Raw genomic sequence first — 18,962 nt, 5'->3', positions numbered from 1 at the left:
CAGATCTGTGTCTCGCAGCCATGCATTGGAAAGGCCTGCGACTCGTCGCCGATGGCAGCTCCAAACGTCAAAGCACTATGGAACCGCAAACGCAGGCCCGTCACAGCGAGCACCTCCCTCGTCCCTCTCCGCCTGAGACCGAACCCAGATGCTCGGAAGCCTTGCCTCGCTCGACCGGGCTCGATATTTCATCCGAGGAAGCCCTGAATCCCACACCGGGGGATGACGCTCTCGCAGATACGGAGCCGGGCCATGCTATAGCTCGGACGGACTTCGCTGGGCCGCCGACAAGGTTATCTGTGGATACGCCGAGTCTTCGCAGGAATCGCTTCAGCTTTATGAGACTACGGCATGCTTCAGATCCTCAGCTATCCAAAAGCTATGCCAAGGCTGCCCAGGACACCCCCCTGTGCCTTCTCTTCCTCGTAAGTGGACGCTCAACAATTGACACGCTCCCTACCGTTGTACCGTGGTTGGATGCTCCGGGAATGGCCCTTATCAGTTTCACGAGTCCATCTTTTAGTGCTTGCTGACAGCTCTCAATTCACAGCTCCCACAATTATCACCACCGCCCCTACCAGCAACGAACTCGATCAACCTGTTAAACAGCGAAGCAAGCTCGGCCTTCTACCCTTACGAAAACGCTCCATGGAGGAATTGTCCCGAAGCTCAGTCGACAGTCCTAGAACGAAACCCGCGCGGAAGAATCAGGGATCTACAGACTCACAAATCGCCGAATCCACCCTTTCGACGTTCCAAACTGCTCCGGAGCAGCCTGGGCGGCTTTCTACAACATCACGACAAAATGGCAGCCGAGATCAACTGAACGATTCGCATCGCTCGTCAGTTACTGATCCGCGATTCTCCGAGTCCTCGCGGTCAGATCAGAGCTATGGGGACCAGACATTTCGAACGAATTCCCCTCGCGAGGGCCAAGGGTCTATACCAAACAACAAGCGGTTCCGCCTGCCACGTTTGAAGCGAAACCGAAGCCCTCTATTTCCTTTACCACCCAAGCCAACTCCCGTGAGCCGTGCACTGGACAACGCGCCCAAGTTCCCACCGGCCGACACTCCGAAATCACAAGACTCTGATGACGCCGATCAGGTTTCACCTCTGCCCTCGCCGTCTCGCTCTTCAGTAGGGTTGCCTGCATCAGGCGCACCGCCGCTGCTTCGGAATGATTCGACAAACTCGGCCCGCTCTGTACGGTCCAATCCCTCCCACAAAGGAGGTCGAGGCAGATCGTCCACGATGGGATCATTGGCCGAGAACCAAGAAGACTTGTCTCCAGCACCATATATGGCATCATCCGGGCGCACCTCCACTTCTACCAGTGGTCGGAAGAGTTTCGGTGACATTTTCAATATCTCACAACGATTGAGGCAGAACTCAGAACCACCAATCCCTCGTCATGGCTCTCCGGCGGTAGGCGGTTCGGGAACACCCGTTAAGCCCGACCTCCCTCCAATTCCTTCGCGAGATGAAGACGATACTCCAGCGAGCTATTTGACGAAGCTGGAGGAGAATCTCCCACGGGGCGTGATTGGCGGCATCCTGGCTCAATCGGATGATGAATTCTACAAAGTTACCCTGCGAAAGTACATGAGATCATTTTCATACTTTGGTGACCCCATCGACATGGCAATTCGCAAGCTTTTGATGGAGGTAGAACTGCCGAAAGAAACCCAGCAGATAGACAGGTTTCTGCAATCCTTTGCTGACCGGTATCACGAATGCAACCCGGGCATTTTTGCCTCTTCCGGTAAGACCAGTTCCATCCCCCTTTATTACTCGGGTCTAACAACGTCCCAGATCAAGCATACTTTATTGCATTTTCAATTCTTATCTTGCATACGGATGTGTTCAACAAGAATAACAAGCGGAAGATGCAAAAGCCTGACTACGTCAAGAATACACGTGGTGAAGGTATTGCTGAAGCCATCCTAGAGTGCTTTTACGAGAACATCTCATACACCCCCTTCATCCATGTCGAAGACGCCAACCTGCGTGATCGCCAGCTGGCAAAACCTCGCCGCGCCCTCTTCAAGACTGCTAGCTCGGAACATTTATCACGCATGGCACGAGAGCCTGTTGATCCGTACACCCTCATCATGGAGAACAAGGTCGACACCCTGCGGCCAAGCCTGAAGGAAGTCATGGACCTTGATGATACATACAATCATTTTGGGACTTCCGGGCCCCCGGATATGGAGGATCTCCACCAAGCCTTTACCAAATCTGGCATTTTACAGATCGTGTCTCTGCGTTCCCGACCGGATGCATTCATGCAGACAAGCCTGAACAATCCAGCTGAATCGAATCCTGGTCTGGTAGACATCAAGGTTGCCAAGGTTGGCTTGCTTTGGCGAAAAGACCCCAAGAAGAAAAGAGCCCGGTCGCCGTGGGCGGAATGGGGAGCGATCCTTACCTTCTCCCAGCTCTACTTCTTCCGCAACGTCACATGGGTACGTTCTCTGATGGCACAGCATGACGCTTACGTGAAGAATGAACGACGTGGTACATTGGTCTTCCGGCCGCCTCTTGCCGACTTTAAGCCGGATGCTATCATGTCGACCAACGATGCAGTAGCCTTGCTGGATGAAAGCTACAAGAAACACAAACACGCGTTCTCGTTTGTTCGGCACAATGCGTTGGAAGAGGTCTTCCTTGCCTCATCAGAGCCTGAGATGAATGACTGGATATCCAAGCTCAACTACGCTGCCGCATTCAGAACCACCGGTGTTCGCACCAAAGGCATGATTGCTACAAATTATGAAGGCCAACGGTACCGCAGAAGTCAGCGAATGGGATCTGACTCCTCACTAAGATCGCTCGAGTCAGCCGACAGAGAGCCTTACTCGCCTTCTATCGACACTGACATTGTGGCCGAGTTCGTCGCCGCCCGCCGCGAGTTGATGAGCCAGAAAATCCGTGAGCAAAACGAGAAGCTGTTTGTGACTCAGAAGCAGCTTGATGATGTCCTGCGCAATGCGCGTCACCTGCAAATCTTAGCCCCGGTTCATCCCCGTGCTCGAGAGGGAGTGATTATGGCTGCTGGGCGCATGGCAGCAAAGCTCAAGTGGATCCGACAGGATATCTCGCGCAACAAGTGTTACCGTGAGGTTCTTCTCCGGGATCTTGGGGAAGTTGAGAGCCTGGCCGAGGGGCGAATAGGGTCAGTTGCTGATCAGACAATTGCTTCTTCGGGTCCAGCGCGACTGGCCTCTCCGTCGGGACCTTCAGTCACGTCTGACCCTAGCGTGCATCGTGTGCCTAGTGTTGTGCGCACGGCTTCTAGTCACGACGCCAACGAGCAAACCTCAGCATCTACCGATCGCCCCTCCGAGCCTAGCCTTCTCAAGCAGCCCTCGAATGATGAAATGCGCCGCCCAAGTATCCCGGGCTCAACCACGTCTTCTGACTTTGGCCGCGTTGGACGGCCTCTTTCCATCGCTGTTGTTCCCGAACAGGGCGGATCCGAGACGCAGGCGGCTCAGTTGGAGCGTGAAGCCTCGGTGCTTAGTCGCGGTAGCAGGTTTGATGGCGCTAGTCTCGGCTCTCGGGCATCGAAAATCACCTCTCCCGCAAGTTATGACGAGGGCGAGGAGCGGTTTCTCAGAGAGACGGGCCTTTTGGACATCAGTGGCTCGCCCCCGCCAAAGGCACAGCCAACCACTGTGCCTGAATCAGGCGCCGATAACGTCCCAGACGAGACCTCAGAGGTGTCTCAGGGTGACCACAAGCCGAGTCGAGTACGACGCAGTCTTCATCGCACCCTTCGCGAGCCACATAATGTGCATCGCCATCATTCGCGGTCCAGTAAGAAAAACCGAGGATCATTGTCTAGTATTGGTCCTCTTGAAGACGATGAGAGCATGGCTGAAAGCGAAGTCTTGTCTCGCAAGTCACCCCGCTTCACCGTTCACGGGAAGAAGGCTTCCATCGTGACCTTTGGCTCCGAGTGGCAGAACATGCCTCCTGAGGAACGGTTCAAACTTCGAAAGCCCACTCCGCATGAGGAACCACGGGCTTCGGAGCCTTCTATACTCGGCAGTACCGACCCGATGACTTTGGATAGCTACCCTGGAAGCCGGCCTCACTCCGTCCGCAGCATAAGCACAACCACGGGCATCAGCCTTCGCAGTGACGATGAGCCAATCGAGTTTTTCAAGGACGCCCATGAAGACCTCGGCGACCCTTCAAGCACCCTGTCTCCCTTAACGCCGGACATTGGCCCGGACGCAGTACCAGAACAACCTGTCGAGAACGAGAGCATGCCTCGCTCTACCTCCGCCTCCGGGTCCGGCTCCGTAATCCATAACGGCCATCTCACAACCCCAAGCAACGATCGAACCACCCCATCACCATCTTCCTCCTCCCTCAACGAACAGCGAGCCGTCGACACCCCCTCATCCGAGAACCTGCGCCAACAAGCCGTCGGCGCATGATTCCTCCCTCCTCTTCCATTTTATGTCTGTGTCTTGTTCGACCACTTGTATAGCCTGAATCTCTTCGATCTGCCATTTCTTTTACGAATATTATACCCCATTTCCAACTCTTGCCTGTTTCCCTTTGGGTTCCTTTGCATTTGATGGCCTAAACTGGTCTATCTCAGGTTTACGATGGTTTCGGTTTGGGCATCTGTGGCAAGCATATGGTGTGATGTTTCTGCGATTCTGTCTTATCATCTGGGTGTGCGTTCGGCATATGGATTTACCCCCCACACGACACTTTTAGGCCGTGTTAGGCAAAAGCTTATGATTCGGTATTTTTCTTGAGTAGAGATTGATATGTGTTGTAGAACATTATCACATGTGAATAGAGTTACAAGGGCCTTGAGGTGCGAGCTACATGTATATTCCACTTTCGGAGGAGGGCCAACCAACCACCACATTGGCACATACAGGGTCAACAAAAAGACGGAAAATCCGCTGAAGCACCGCTGTATGTTTGTATTCTCCCGGGATTGCCGTCTACCAGCCACACTTCTTCCCTTGCTGCCTCACACCCTTAATGACCTCCGCCAATTCCTGAATGGTCTGAGCATCCCGAGGCACTGTATGCCCGCTGCCATGGTCAAAGAGAACCGCCGTGTCGTCATCGCACACGCCGAACAGTGCCATAGCTCCATGGATATATGGATCTTTGCATCCGATAATGTGGCATGTCGGTACATCGATTAAATCCTCACACTCATCCGCAAGGACGCAACCAACAGAGTTTGTGGATGGGGAAAGACGTAGAGGCGGCCATCCCGCTAGGAAGACCGCATGCTACGGAAATCAAAGTCAGTCGCAGATATCGATGATGAAGCTCTTCATAACCCATGACTCACGTTAATACGTCGCGGGCGGCCTTCTTCCTCGGATCGCCTACGCTCTTCCATGATCAAAGTGGCTGCTAGAGTAGCCCCTTCGGAGTATCCAATCAAGCCCTATCGAACATAATTTCAGTACAAGGCTTACAGAAAGCTTGTCACAGGCCTTACATCAATCGACGGATCCTCATCTATGATTTTGAAAATCCTATCCAGAGTAGACTGAATCGTATCCAACTTGGCCAAGGCTTCCTCGTTGATCAATTTCCGGATCGTGTCTTCGGCTGTCATCCCCGTGGGAAAATCTCGGATCTTCGTGACGATGGTATCCAAGGCGCTGACACCGTCGAATGCGAAAAATCGGTAGTACGGTGGTGTTCCAAAATAATTGGCGAAATTGTCTGGCGGCGTAATGTTGTGGCCGCCGTCGATCCATTTGAATTGAACCGAGTCGGTCTTTTGGACGGCTTCTACTAGGGTTCCGAGTTGGATTTTGAATTTCTGGAAATAAGATATTCGTGATATTTGTGGTGGGTGGTGAAGGGTCAGCTTACTCCGGCACTACCGTAGGATCCGTGGAGGCAGAGAATTGTCATGGTGGCGGGTTTGGTGTATACAGGTGGAAAGTGATGGGATCCTTTTTCTCGTGGGACAAACTTGAATAAGTAATGAGAACCATGAGCCATATGCAGATCGCCGCTATCGCAGATTCGGCACGGGGCAGAACCAATATCCTCCACAAATAATTCGCTGCGAAGGAGATGAAACCAAGGGGCGTTGATCTTCCTCGCCTGCAGGAACGGGTGGTCAAGCTAGGGGGCGGCGAATCACCTAATCCTGAAGGGATAAATAGTAAAACCTATCCATTCCAGGCCCAAGCATTTCTGCGGGGAATGTTTATTTATCTACGTGATCGATCTCGCGTTTTCTTGCCGCTGTAGATTAGCCAAGCCAGTCATGACTCGATGAAGTAAAGCATGGCGGCATTCCGTGTATTTGCAGTTGTAGCGTCAGACCCTGCCCTCACGTACCGCTACCTCCTCTCCTGGGGCTCATCTGATCTCTTGAAACTAGTCGGTCCTTGATCCTTGGATTCCTGCCCCTGCGGACTAAACCCCCGTTCATGTCTCAGCCCGGGGTCACAAATTGCGTATATTCAACCATTTCCCTTCTCTTTTTTTTCCTCTCAGTGCATACTATTCATCATGGAGACAGAAGGAAAGCCTCCATTGGCACCCATAGCCATTGTTGGCATGTCGTGCCGTCTTTCGGGAAATGTCTCGACGCTGGATGACTTCTGGACCTTGATCTCTCGTTCGCGGGATGGATGGTGCCTCAACCCCGAGGCAAGATTCAACAGCGGTATTTTCCATCATCCGAACCCCCAGAAGAAAGGATGTTTCAACCAAAAGGGCGGCTATTTCATGAGCAACGACTTTTCCCAATTTGACGCCCCGTTTTTCCAGATCACCAAACAGGAGGCAACGGCGATGGGTAAGTCGCTATCAAGAGCTTCTATTTATTACTGAAGGTTGTTCTCGTTTCTAACGAGCTATAGACCCGCAGCAAAGACAGCTTTTAGAATGTACATACGAAGCTCTCGAAAACGCCGGCATCCCCAAGGACTCGATTTCCGGCCGCAACATGGGTGTCTTTGTTGGCGCCAAAACATCCGATTATCGATTGGGCCTTCTCCGAGATTTGGACCAAATCCCTATGTTTGAATCCACGGGAAACCATCAATCTATTCAGGCTGGGCGCATTTCGTACTATTTCGATCTTCGCGGACCCTCTCTTGCCATTGACACAGCGTGTTCCTCCAGCCTGTCGGCATTACATTTAGCTGTGCAGAGTATAAGAGCCGGCGAGTCCGATTCGGCAATTGTTGCTGGGTGCAATTTGTATCTAGAACCCGATGTCTCCGTCTCCATGTCGATGCTTGGGTAAGATCTATAAAACCGATGGAGAAGGGGGCTTTACTGACGGACCATTGAAGCCTATTCAACGACGAAGGAAAAACCTATGCCTTTGATCACCGCGCCAATTCTGGATTTGCACGTGGAGAGGGTGTTGGCTGTCTCATCCTGAAGCCGCTGGATCAAGCGATCAAAGATAATGATGAGGTTTACTCCATCATTGTGAACTCGGGGGTTAATCAGGATGGAAAGACAGTTGGTGAGTTATTCACGAACATTTCGGTCACGTCTTCGTCTTCAACTAACGTGGTATCGAAGGAATGACAAATCCTAGCGGCGAAGCACAGGAAAGACTTATTCGCGACGTTTACAGCCGTGCGGGCATCTCGCCCGATGATACCGGCTTTGTAGAGGCCCATGGCACCGGAACGAAAGTTGGCGATCCAATCGAAGCAAATACCATCCATCGAGTCTTCAGCTCTGGCCGCACGAAGCGACAGCCACTGTACATGGGGTCGATCAAAACCAACTTCGGCCACCTGGAAAACGCAAGCGGCATTGTTTCGATCATCAAAGCATCCCTCATGTTGAAAAAGGGCCTCGTTCTGCCCAACACCAATTTCGAAAAGGCTAATGACGCAGTGCCGCTCGCTGACGGCAAGATCAAAGTCCCGACGACTATTCGACCATGGCCTAAGAACAAACGGTTCGTGAGCATCAACAACTTCGGGTTCGGTGGCTCCAATGCTCATGTTGTTCTGGAGAAGCCACCTTTTTCGATTGCCGAGACAAATCACGGTAATCAAGGAGAGGAGGTTCCGCGACTCTTCGTCTTGTCCGCCAACGAAGAAGCTCCAGCAAAGCGCATGGCAACGCAACTTGGAGTCTATCTCGAGCGGCACCCAGAGATATTCCAGAAGCGGTTAATTCGAGACATTGTGTATACGCTCGGTGAACGAAGGACGCATCTTCCATGGCGAATTGCAATCACTGCGTCTTCGTGCGACGAGCTTGCATCGCTCCTTAACGATGCTGATTCTCTTCCTAAACGTACATCGGTGGCCCCTAAGTTGGCCTTTGTCTACACCGGTCAAGGGGCTCAATGGCCGCAGATGGGAAGGGAACTTTTGACAAGCCACTCTGTCTTTGCAGCAACTTTCAAAGCTGCAGATTCGTACCTCCAGCGAATCGGAGCGGGCTTTTCTTTACTGGAGGAGCTTTCCAAAGGCAAAAAGGACACCAACGTGAGCAAAGCCCATATGTCCCAGCCAATATGCACGGCGGTCCAACTGGGTCTCACAGACTTGTTGTCGTCGTGGGGTGTTCAACCCTCCATGGTGACGGGTCATTCCAGCGGTGAAATCGCAGCTGCCTATGCTATCGGTGCAATCACCCTGGAGGAAGCCATGGCCATCGCCTTTTATCGTGGTCGAGTCGCGAGTAGTATCAGCAGTAACTTCCCCGACCTGCGCGGAGGAATGCTTGCTGCGGGTATTGACCCTCAAGAAGCAAGAAAGATGATCAAACTGCTCGGCCTCAATGGAATCTCAGTGGCATGCGAGAATTCACCCAGTTCTGTCACGATTTCTGGAGACGAGGACGATGTGGATAGGCTTTCATGTGAACTAGACGCTCGCGGCGTGTTTAACCGCAAGTTGCATGTGGACGTCGCCTACCACTCTGCTCACATGAAACTTGTTGAAGATGAGTACATGTCTGTCATTAAACACATCAGTCCAAAGGCCATCGATGGCGTCGAATTTTACTCCTCGCTGCTGGGCGGCAAACTAGACTCGACCTTGTCTCTTGGCCCATCTTACTGGGTCGAGAATTTGACCAAGCCAGTTCGATTCTCTTCCGCCATGAAGGGCCTTTATATGGACACAATGCCAGATGCCGTGGTGGAAATAGGACCTCACTCCGCTCTCAAGGGTCCTATCCAGCAAATCCTCAAAGGAATCAACCAGAAGGCAGCATCCGAAGTCAAATATTTCCCCTCGCTTCTTCGCAATGAGAATGCCACCGCAGCAGCTCTCAAATTAGCCGGTAATCTGTTTACTCATGGACATGCCCTTAAATTTGAGGCCATCAATGAGAAAGATAGTAGCTTGCAGAAGCCAGCTGTCATTTCCGATTTTTCTCCCTATCCGTGGTCCGATCACAAATACTGGTTCGACTCGCGAACAGCTAAACAACATCGCCTCAAACCATTTGCTCGCCATGATCTTCTCGGTGCACTCGAAGACTCATATAACGACTCTGAACCCACTTGGCGCAACGTTCTATCATCGGATGATGTGCCCTGGCTTCGGGACCACAAGATGCAGTCTTTGACAACTTTTCCGCTGGTCGGATACATCTGCATGGCCATCGAGGCAGCATCTCAGAGGGCCCAGCTCCGCGGGATACAAAAGGAAGATCTTGCTGGATACCGTCTTCGGGAGATCCAAGCCTCCAAAGCGTTGATTATTGACGACGGGGCCCATTATGAAACCCATGTTTCTTTGAAGGCATACGCTGAAGGAACTCGATCATACTCGGATGACTGGGATGAATTTCGCATATCATCATGGACTTCAAGTCGTGGCTGGCAGGAACACTGTCGCGGTCTTATTGCCATCAAGAAAGATCGATTTGCAAACCCGGTGAATGATTCTCGACTGCAGGGCGCTCTCGCTCGCAGAGAAAAGGTTGAAAGTCTCGCTGGTGATTCAATTTCAGTGGAGAAATTCTATACGGAGCTTCAATGCCACGGAGCCAGCTACAGCTCAGCATTCAGGCATAAAGACGACGGCAATCTGCAATACCATGCAGGGTACTCATCTTGCAGTGTTGCTGTTCCCGATACCGCATCAGGAATGCCATATGCACACGAGACGTCATCCATTCTCTCTCCAGCATTTGCAGATCTCTTTGTTCAACTCACGTTTGCAATCCTTGGAGCTGGCCGTGGCAAAATGGGATCTCTCTATATGCCTTCTGCCATCCATGAGATGGACGTTAGCCCGTCTCTTCCCAACCAGCCCGGTGAGATGGTCCAGGTGGTGGCACATGGATGTCCTGACCCTGCGAATGCTGGACCAGTGGAATTTTCTATCGATGCCTGGGCTTCTGATAGAGATGAGCCCGTCGTTAAACTGAACGGCTTCAGAATGACGCCTGTGAATGGTGAAACCGAAGGTGATCAAGCCCCGCGATCCCTGTGCTACAATTTGCAATGGGAGCCTTTGCAAATCACCAATGAAGATAGCAGTGTATCTAATGGCACAGGCTTCGATGGCGAACAGAAGCACGCCCCTATGTGCCGGGACGATGAGCAGAGCAGCCGAACTCCCAAGGCCTCCGAAGAGAGGGTTACCCTTAATGGCCACCACAATAACTGTGTACTCAGTACCAATGGCAATAACACAGACGAAAAGCATATTAATGGCCACAGTGATAAGCAGATCAACGGTCATGTTGAGAATGCGTCTCTGGATTGTGGTCGTCAAGTGAAGAATTCCGAGTTCAAGGAACAACCCAATGAAATTGCCCGGAAGGTCAATGGCGAGTGCTTGGAGGTGAATGGTATCAATGGACACATATCATCACCAGTGGCAGACAATGACGATGCTTCCATAACCATCATTACCAACGACGTCGAAGTAAATCCGCTCGTGGCCGCGCTGGTCAATATCATCGCCCTTCGGTCTGGATCAAAACCCCGTCTACAATCATTCTCCAACATCGAAATCCAGCCATTAGCGCGATACATCTGCCTCGCTGAACTTGATTATCCCGTTCTTTATGGAATGCCCCCCGAAGTCTTCGAACGGGTCAAAAAGCTCTTGCTCACCTGCTCCTCAGTCCTCTGGGTCACGTCAGGCGCATATTCATCTGCAAGTTATCCAGGGAGAAACATCAGCCAGGGACTTCTGCGAACATTGAGGTCTGAAATGAACAGTTCGGCAGCCACGCTAGACCTTGATCCACACTCCGAGCTCGACCCGGCTGACCAGGCGCATCTCATTCTCCTCGCTTCCAAAGTATCTTCCATTGCATCCAATGGAGACGAAACAGTGGACTATGAATTCACAGAACAGAACGGAAAACTCAGTGTCCCGCGCATCGTGGAGCAAGAAAAGATGAATCTCGACATTTTCCGCGAGACGCAGTCATCAGCCCCATACCTACAAGATTTCGACCAGCCAGGCCGTCGGCTCAAGGTATCCGTTGGCACATTCGGCGCTTTGGATTCGCTCTACTGGAAAGACGAGCCCGAGTTGCCTCTTGCGGATAACGAGGTCGAGATTAGAATCACCTACACGGGTATGAACTTCAAAGATGTCGTCATTGCGATGGGCCAGGTAGCCAGTCCCTACCTCGGCGTCGAATGCAGTGGTACTATTTCCCGCCTTGGGTCTGGTGTCACCGGTTTGAAACTTGGCGATCGCGTGTGCGCCATGTCCCTGGGCGCCTATGGCACGTACACCCATTGCTCTGCAACAAGCGTTGCGCGGATTCCAGACGACATGGGCTTCGACGTTGCAGCATCAATCCCGGTTGTTTATAGTACCGCATACTATGCTCTCTTCGAGCTTGCACGCATAGAGCCCGGCGAAAGTATCCTGATCCACGCAGCTTCAGGTGGTGTCGGCCAAGCAGCCATTCAACTTGCCAAGATGCTTGGGGCTGAGATCTATGCAACTGTCGGCAGCACCGAAAAGAAGCAAATTCTTGTGGACTCGTATGGCATCCAGGAAGATCACATTTTCTATAGCAGGGACACCGACTTCGGCCCCGCTATTAGAGAAGCCACAGGTGGCAAGGGTGTCGACGTGGTGATTAACTCTCTGGCAGGAGATCTTTTGCGCGAGTCGTGGCAGTCTTTGGCCTCTTTCGGGCGTTTCATCGAGATTGGCAAACGAGATATCACTTCGAACACAAGGCTTGAGATGGCGAAGTTTGAGCAGAATTGTACCTTCAGTTCGGTTGATCTGACGCTTCTCGCTGCGGAGCGGCCGAAGATTATGAGCCGTGTGTTGAAAGCAGTTATGCGTCTGCTTGATGACAAGATTGTCAAGCCCATTGGACCCATTTCGAGTGTTGGCATTGGCGAAGTTGAGACTGCACTGCGGAGTCTACAGAGTGGTAAAACTCCTGGCAAGATTGTTGTGAATCACATTGTCAACCAGCAGGTCAAGGTATGTTCATTTGGGTTATTTTTTTTCGCGGCCTCGTCTAATTTTGCGTTTATTAAGGCCACACATCCTCCGGCTTCTACTCTTTTAGAGAGCGATGCCACATACTTGATCGTTGGTGGGACTGGAGGTATCGGTCGCTCTATCACCAAACGAATGGTCGATCGTGGAGCGCGCAACATTGTTCTTCTGTCTCGCACTGGTTCATCAACCAATGAACTGAAGCAACTCATTTCCGACAGCCAGACATCTGGTTCCTCGGTGCACATCAAGCAGTGCGATGTTGCAGATAAGGTAGCTGTTGACATGCTTGTCAAAGAGGTGCAAAAGACGATGCCTCCAATCCGAGGTTTCATCCACGCCGCCATGGTGCTGAAAGTGAGTGACATGCCTTTCTATGTGGACATTATTTATTCTAACAATTTACAGGACGTTCTCTTCGAGCAAATGACTTTCGAAGACTACGAAGCAGTGATTCGATCGAAGGTCTACGGCGCGTCAAACTTCCACAACGCTCTCCTCAACATCCCACTTGACTTCTTCGTCATGCTGTCTTCGGTCGCCGGTGTTGTAGGCAACAGAGGCCAAGCAGCATATGCCGGTGCCAATACCTATCTCGACGCACTAGCACACTACCGCCGCCAAAACGGTCTGCCAGCATCATCTCTCAACCTGGCTGCTGTTGAGGATATCGGATACTTGGCTGAAAACGCAGAGAAGCAGTCCCAGGTCATGAGGAACCTATCCGGCAACGCCATGGATGAAGCGGAGGTTCTGGCCTTGGTAGAACAAGCTATTCTAGGTCATTCCGGCACCCAATGCATCACGGGATTACACTTCGAGGATTCATCTTCATTGCCCTACTGGGCTTCTGACGGCAAATTCTCACATCTTCGAAATACGGCACTTGCCAAGGCAGCGAATGATAATGCCTCCTCCTCATCAACAGAAGCTCAAATAGGGCACAGGGTCCAGCGAGCGTCCTCTCTAGAAGAAGTTCTGGAAATTGTGACGGTTGGCTTGCAGGAGAAACTAGCTGCCATTCTCATGGTGCCTGTTGAGGTTCTTGGGTCACAAAAATCCAAGGCTTCCATCACTGCAGCTGGATTGGATTCATTGAATGCGATTGAACTGAGGAACTGGATTGGCAAGGAGCTTCAAGCTCACTTGCAAGTGTTGGAGTTGTTGACGGGTGGTGGTATAAAGGATCTGGCCTCATTGGTTTTGCGGAAGACACGACTTTGTGGTGTTTGGAAGGAGCAAATGGAGAAGTAAACTGTATAGTATTTGCATTTCATGTGGGCGCGAAACATCAAGGAAGCATTTCGAATAAAACCAACCTCCAAGGTCAAGAGGCAGTCACGATTCAATAAAACCCACACTCAAACAACAATCACACGAGCCTCCTTGAAAACTCGCACTCCAGAATCAAAGATCAGGGTGATGAGGGAAGTTTGTTGCAATTGAAGGAGATCGGTGGAAGAAGACGAAACATTGCTTGATTATGATCTATATATACAACGCTCGAATGCGCTGCCCGTTACATGAAGTAATTTTTGAATGTTACTAAGAAGTTCGATCGCTCCAACAGATGAAGACAAGGCAAGGCATATATCAGGCGCCAAGGCACCATTTTAGCCTGATATCGGAGGCGCCCATCACCAAGCGGTGACGGAAGCGGTCAACGAAAGACACCAATGAAATCACACCCCTCATTCCGCCCCATCAAAGACATCCAGCATTACGACATTCTCCAAGCTCCAAAAACACCAGCAAGCATGGCGCATTCAAAGCGCAACACTTCCCTCCCCCACTTCACAGCCTACGAGCGCGGCCTTCTCCGCTCAACATGGGGCACCAAGCGCAGCGTAATCGGTCGTGACTCCTTCCTCCCCTTCGCCTCATGCCGCCTCTGCCTCCAACCAGCCCGACCACCAGTCGTCGCCTGCGCAACCAACGGCGACCTCTTCTGCCGCGAATGCGCAATCAATGACCTCCTCGCGCAGCGCCAGGAGATTAAGCGCCTTGAGCGCGAACGCGAGGATGCGAAGAAGCGCCTTGCGGAAGATGATGAGCGGACACTTGAAGAGGCGCGGAAGAAAGAGTTACATGATTTCGAGCTCGTCTCCATGGGATTAGAGGCCAAGGGGACGAAGAGGAAAGCCGAGGAGACGGAGGCGTTGGCTGCATTTAAGGCGCGAGAGGTTGAAATTGATGGGAAGAGGAGAAAGGTTTTTGAGTTGGATGAGAAGGAGATGGCTCGTGTGGCTCGTGATGAGCAGCAGAGGTTGAAGAACGAACTGAAACGGGAGAAGGTTTGTGATACACTTTGCAATTGATAAATTGCCCGCTAACTTGAGCAGACCGAGTCTAGCAAGTCTGCTCTTCCGTCTTTCTGGGTTCCCTCATTGACGCCGGCTACGGATCCGAATGAGATCGCTGCTAATAAGAATGTCAAATTGACTCCCATATGCCCCGGGTCGTCGGATACGAATCGCCATGGCTACTCGCTCAAGTCGTTGGTCGATGTGCATTTCACGGAAGAGAAGGGTTCGGATGGTTCAGTCGCCAGAGTTTGCCCGAGTTGCAAGAAGAATTTGAGCAATGGTCTCAAGGCTATGCGTACGTGTTGGGCTAGTTTGTGAACAGTCGAAGTCATGCTAATATTCTATACAGTCACAAAACCCTGTGGTCATGTCATCTGCTCACCATGTGTGACGAAGTTCATGGCCCCTCACAATAATACATCAGACCCCCACGCTTCGAAGGAGGAACAAGAAAAGTCGGCAGAACTCCATGGCCAGGTATTATGCTATGTCTGCGAAACGGACCTCACACCACGGGAAGAGAAAGCAGATGCCGATGGAGGCAAGAAGAAGTCCAAAAAGAAGGCCAAAGACGACGCCGTTCGACCGGGTCTGGTGGCGATCAGTTCCGAAGGGACTGGATTCGCCGGTGGTGGTGGTAATGTTGCTACGAAGAAAGGCGTGGCATTCCAATGCTGAAGAAAAGCAAGCAAAAATAATTCTAAGACAACGGCCTTGGATTGTAGGAATAAGAATTCCGAATGATGCTGCCCAGAGAGGGCTATCGAACGCCCGAACCATGCAAAAGAAACTATGTCCTAAATATACAGAGCCACCTGGCTGGCTGAATCACTTCACGAAGCTTCCCATCCTTTACGCCCTCTTCTTGGCATTGTTGAACTCACGCACCGTGATCTCGCAGCGAACATCCTGGCAGAGACGGCGACGACGACCGAGATCCAGCTTAGCCGCAAACTCCAGACCGGAGGCACGCTCCAGAACCTCGAGGGGGACCTCGAAGTCGGACAGGCTCTTCGCGTTGTCAATGCGAGCATTGGGCAAGACAAAGGCGCCAAGGGCAACCTTGCCGAACGGCGAGTTAGTGCCGTCCTCACCGTAGATGACCTTGTAGAAGTGGGTGGGCACAGCAACGTTGGGCGGGTTTCCAATAACCTCGTAGCTCACGCGCCACTTGCCATCGGGATCACGATGAGGCAGGTACAGCGGGCCGGTGACGACGCGGACGGACGGGTAGCGCTGGGTCAGGTTGCGGCAGAATTCCTCAAAATGCGCCCAGTAGTCACGGTTGAAACCCTCGCCGACCTGCGGGCACATGTTGCTCAGCGCAAAGGTGTCATCCATGGCTTCCTGCGCCCATTTGGCATCCGCTGCCGGCACTTGGTGACCGCGGTCGTAGCCCGAGCGGAAATAGTCGGCCAACTTGGCGCGGAAAAGCGGCGGAATGTGTGTGTCCTCGGCAAAGACGCTGTGCTTGCGGTCTGCGTTCTTCATCGCCAGCGACTGCGGGGTGATGTGCTCAGCGACCCAGGCGGGATTGCGGGTTCGGCGGTCATAGGCGCCGTGCAGAGGTAGTGAGGATAGCTCATCGGCGACGGGGCCGGGGAAACCATACTGGAGGATACCAGCGGCATCGACAGGGCCGGTGGCAACCTTGGCAGCGAGTGTCGGGATCGGGGTCGTCACAGGGACTTTGATAGGACCGGCAGCCGGAGGAGGAGGAAGCTGCTGCTGTTGTTGTTGTTGCTGAGGCCGAGAAGATTTGCCATAAAGCAGCGCAGTGACACCAGCACCAGTGGCAGCACTGGCGGCCGCGATCACGGCCAGAGTAGCTTTCGACATAATGGTGAGTGTCGAGATGTGGAAGTTTGGAGATTTCGCGGCGCGTAGAAAAAAAGAGTCGGTCACGGGCCAATCAGCGGGTCACATGTCCGGCCCCGCGACTCGTCCTGGCATTAAATCGTCAGCTGAAACCGTCAGTTGATCGTTCTGCAGTTGATCGTCAGTGAGCGGTTAGTGAATGGTTAGGGAATGGTTAGCGAGTTGATCGGTCAATTCAGCGGAGATCTACTGGGTTGCCCGCTGTCAGGAGACGTGCTGTTGGACTGCGCCTGGGCTGTATCATGGCCACGCCTCCCCATAAGCATAGAATCCAGGACAAGGACATTTGAGGAGAGGCCGGGCGCTTAGTGTCAAATATAGTCGTATCACACGCCGTATTTACCCAGTAGAGGGGAGCGACATGACAGCACGTGGAGTCTTCGATTCTGATGTATGGGACACCACGATGAGGACCTTGGGGGCAAAGAATGCGTGGACACTCATGCAGGCGCTGAATAGCGCCGAGTCTAAAAACAATTTCAGTGTGGGAAATTTATTCTCAGCCTTCCAGAGACGTTGAGAAGAGAAAGAGGCGATTCCGTTGACCGCCAACCATCAGCTTTGGATTGTCAGTTACATCACCGTTTCCGTCATTCCTAGCTTTCTCAACTACTCGACATGGCTGCCAACGACCTTCGGGGCTGGGTCATGAGCGGCGTCTCGGGCGTCGGTGAGTACAGCCGTTCTAAACACTGCGTGTCTTGACTGACTCTTGGTTTCACAGCTTGTGTACTCGGTTCCGCCGTCATTTGCGTCGATCTGGTGTTCCGGCAATTCTCCCACCATAAGAGCTTCCAGATCGCTAACAGCAACAACTTCCTGTCGGCTTCGTTATGTCTCAGTGCAGGGGTGATGGTGAGTCTCGCCCTCTTTCGGCTTCATCCGTCGGGTCTAACCACCGACAGCTCTTTACTTCTCTCTATAGCATGCTCCCCACCTCGAAAGAGTACCTCACGCGCGCCGGCTTCTCCCCCTCCGCATCTGCATATATTTTGACCAGTCTATTCGTGGCCGGTGTCATTGTTATCCGCGTTGTATCCGGGTTTATCCACCGCTTCATTCCATCGCATGTGGTCGACTGCGCGCACAGTCACGCGGCGCCGGAAGATGATCCCGAACGCGGCGACGGCCATGCGGGCGGGCACGAAGATCACCACCACAATACAAATGGCCACACTGAACGCACGCCCCTGCTGCGACCTCAGAAATCGCAAGGCTTCAAGTCAACTCCGGCGGTGTTTCAACGGACGGTGTCCGGGTCCAATGCCGTGAAACGGGAATCTCTGCGCGATGTCCTGGGCCGGCGGCTCCGCTTCCTCATGGGCGGCGTCAAGCCGTTGTGTGATGAGAATGGCCCTTGCTACGGATTTTCGCAGACCTGCGGCCGTGAATGTACAAAGGTGCTGGGGCCCGTATTGAGCCCGCCACCCACCATGACCGCGAATGAGGTCAACCGGCCCACACTGCCACAGCATCAGAGCATCACGGTGCAGCAGGACCCTGGACGGCGTATGCAGGCGGACAGCGCCATCGACGCGTCTAGAACGGCCTCCGACATAGGGTACTTCGACGCAATTGGGGCTCACCATCCTCTTCAAGATGCGGCGGGCTCGTCCGGATCTCATTCGCATACGCCCCATTCGGAGAATTACCACCAATCAGACATAAATCATGATGCTCATGCGGACGACGATCATGATCACGACGCAGACCCTCACGACGCAGACTCATCCCCAACCAAGGCTGTCGGCGACACTCACCATCACCATGTCCCACAAAACGCGTTCCTATCCATTGGCCTACAAACATCCGTCGCAATTGCCCTCCACAAGCTCCCAGAAGGCTTCATCACATATGCAACCAACCACGCAAGCCCAACCCTCGGTCTTACCGTGTTCTTAGCCCTGTTCATCCACAACATCGTGGAAGGCTTCGCCATGGCACTGCCTCTATACTTGGCTCTCAGCTCCCGCTGGAAAGCCATGTTCTGGTCCAGCCTTCTAGGCGGAATCAGCCAGCCAGCCGGTGCCGGTCTCGCCGCGCTATGGATCTGGGGCTCCGGCCATACCGGTTCTGATTCTCGGGGCCCGTCGTGGGGCGTATACGGAGGCATGTTTGCCGCGACGGCCGGCGTCATGACTTCCGTTGCGCTGCAGCTTTTCAGCGAGGGGCTCGGTCTTACCCACCGCCGTGGCATGGGTATTGGCTTCGCTGTGGCTGGTATGGGGCTCATGGGACTCAGCTTTGCCTTGACGGCTTGAGATATATTCATTATCCCGCACATTCCTTTTGCATTCTACTTGGGCGCTCCATATACGGTAAACTGGAAGGGTGTTCGGTC

General features: G+C 52.7%; 6 protein-coding genes across 6 annotated transcripts; 4 read left to right on the top strand and 2 right to left on the bottom strand.

Moving 5' to 3' along the window:
* Window positions 1-20: 20 nt before the first annotated feature.
* On the top strand, window positions 21-4,451 carry N7498_000593 (Arf family guanine nucleotide exchange factor SYT1; the record flags this gene model as incomplete). The annotated part of the gene is made up of 3 exons (XM_058447656.1): window positions 21-510; window positions 551-1,765; window positions 1,816-4,451. 3 exons carry the CDS (start codon window positions 21-23, stop codon window positions 4,449-4,451), a joined length of 4,341 nt encoding a protein of 1,446 aa, XP_058313067.1.
* A 525-nt stretch (window positions 4,452-4,976) lies between these two features.
* Window positions 4,977-5,916, bottom strand: N7498_000592 (serine hydrolase FSH; the record flags this gene model as incomplete). The annotated part of the gene is made up of 4 exons (XM_058447655.1): window positions 4,977-5,276; window positions 5,339-5,437; window positions 5,492-5,821; window positions 5,875-5,916. The coding sequence occupies 4 exons, from the start codon at window positions 5,914-5,916 to the stop codon at window positions 4,977-4,979; spliced, it is 771 nt and encodes a 256-aa protein (XP_058313066.1).
* Window positions 5,917-6,525: 609 nt separating this feature from the next.
* N7498_000591 (type I polyketide synthase) lies at window positions 6,526-13,691 on the top strand (the record flags this gene model as incomplete). The annotated part of the gene is made up of 6 exons (XM_058447654.1): window positions 6,526-6,814; window positions 6,879-7,263; window positions 7,317-7,495; window positions 7,555-12,419; window positions 12,477-12,794; window positions 12,846-13,691. The coding sequence occupies 6 exons, from the start codon at window positions 6,526-6,528 to the stop codon at window positions 13,689-13,691; spliced, it is 6,882 nt and encodes a 2,293-aa protein (XP_058313065.1).
* A 503-nt stretch (window positions 13,692-14,194) lies between these two features.
* Window positions 14,195-15,421, top strand: N7498_000590 (putative RING finger domain protein; the record flags this gene model as incomplete). The annotated part of the gene is made up of 3 exons (XM_058447653.1): window positions 14,195-14,731; window positions 14,780-15,038; window positions 15,093-15,421. 3 exons carry the CDS (start codon window positions 14,195-14,197, stop codon window positions 15,419-15,421), a joined length of 1,125 nt encoding a protein of 374 aa, XP_058313064.1.
* Window positions 15,422-15,595: 174 nt separating this feature from the next.
* Window positions 15,596-16,582, bottom strand: N7498_000589 (DNA/RNA non-specific endonuclease; the record flags this gene model as incomplete). The annotated part of the gene is made up of 1 exon (XM_058447652.1): window positions 15,596-16,582. The coding sequence occupies one exon, from the start codon at window positions 16,580-16,582 to the stop codon at window positions 15,596-15,598; it is 987 nt and encodes a 328-aa protein (XP_058313063.1).
* Window positions 16,583-17,239: 657 nt separating this feature from the next.
* Window positions 17,240-18,882, top strand: N7498_000588 (Zn(2+) transporter ZRT3; the record flags this gene model as incomplete). Its single annotated transcript, XM_058447651.1, has 3 exons — window positions 17,240-17,291; window positions 17,346-17,476; window positions 17,527-18,882. The coding sequence occupies 3 exons, from the start codon at window positions 17,240-17,242 to the stop codon at window positions 18,880-18,882; spliced, it is 1,539 nt and encodes a 512-aa protein (XP_058313062.1).
* Between the last annotated feature and the right edge of the window lie 80 nt (window positions 18,883-18,962).

The sequence above is a fragment of the Penicillium cinerascens genome (genome assembly GCF_028974065.1).
Source record: "Penicillium cinerascens strain IBT 15544 chromosome Unknown contig_16_segment0_segment0, whole genome shotgun sequence".
Classification (NCBI taxonomy): domain Eukaryota; kingdom Fungi; phylum Ascomycota; class Eurotiomycetes; order Eurotiales; family Aspergillaceae; genus Penicillium; species Penicillium cinerascens.
The sequence above is the reverse complement of the archived record's forward strand: the minus strand, read 5'-3'. Positions and strand labels throughout refer to the sequence as shown.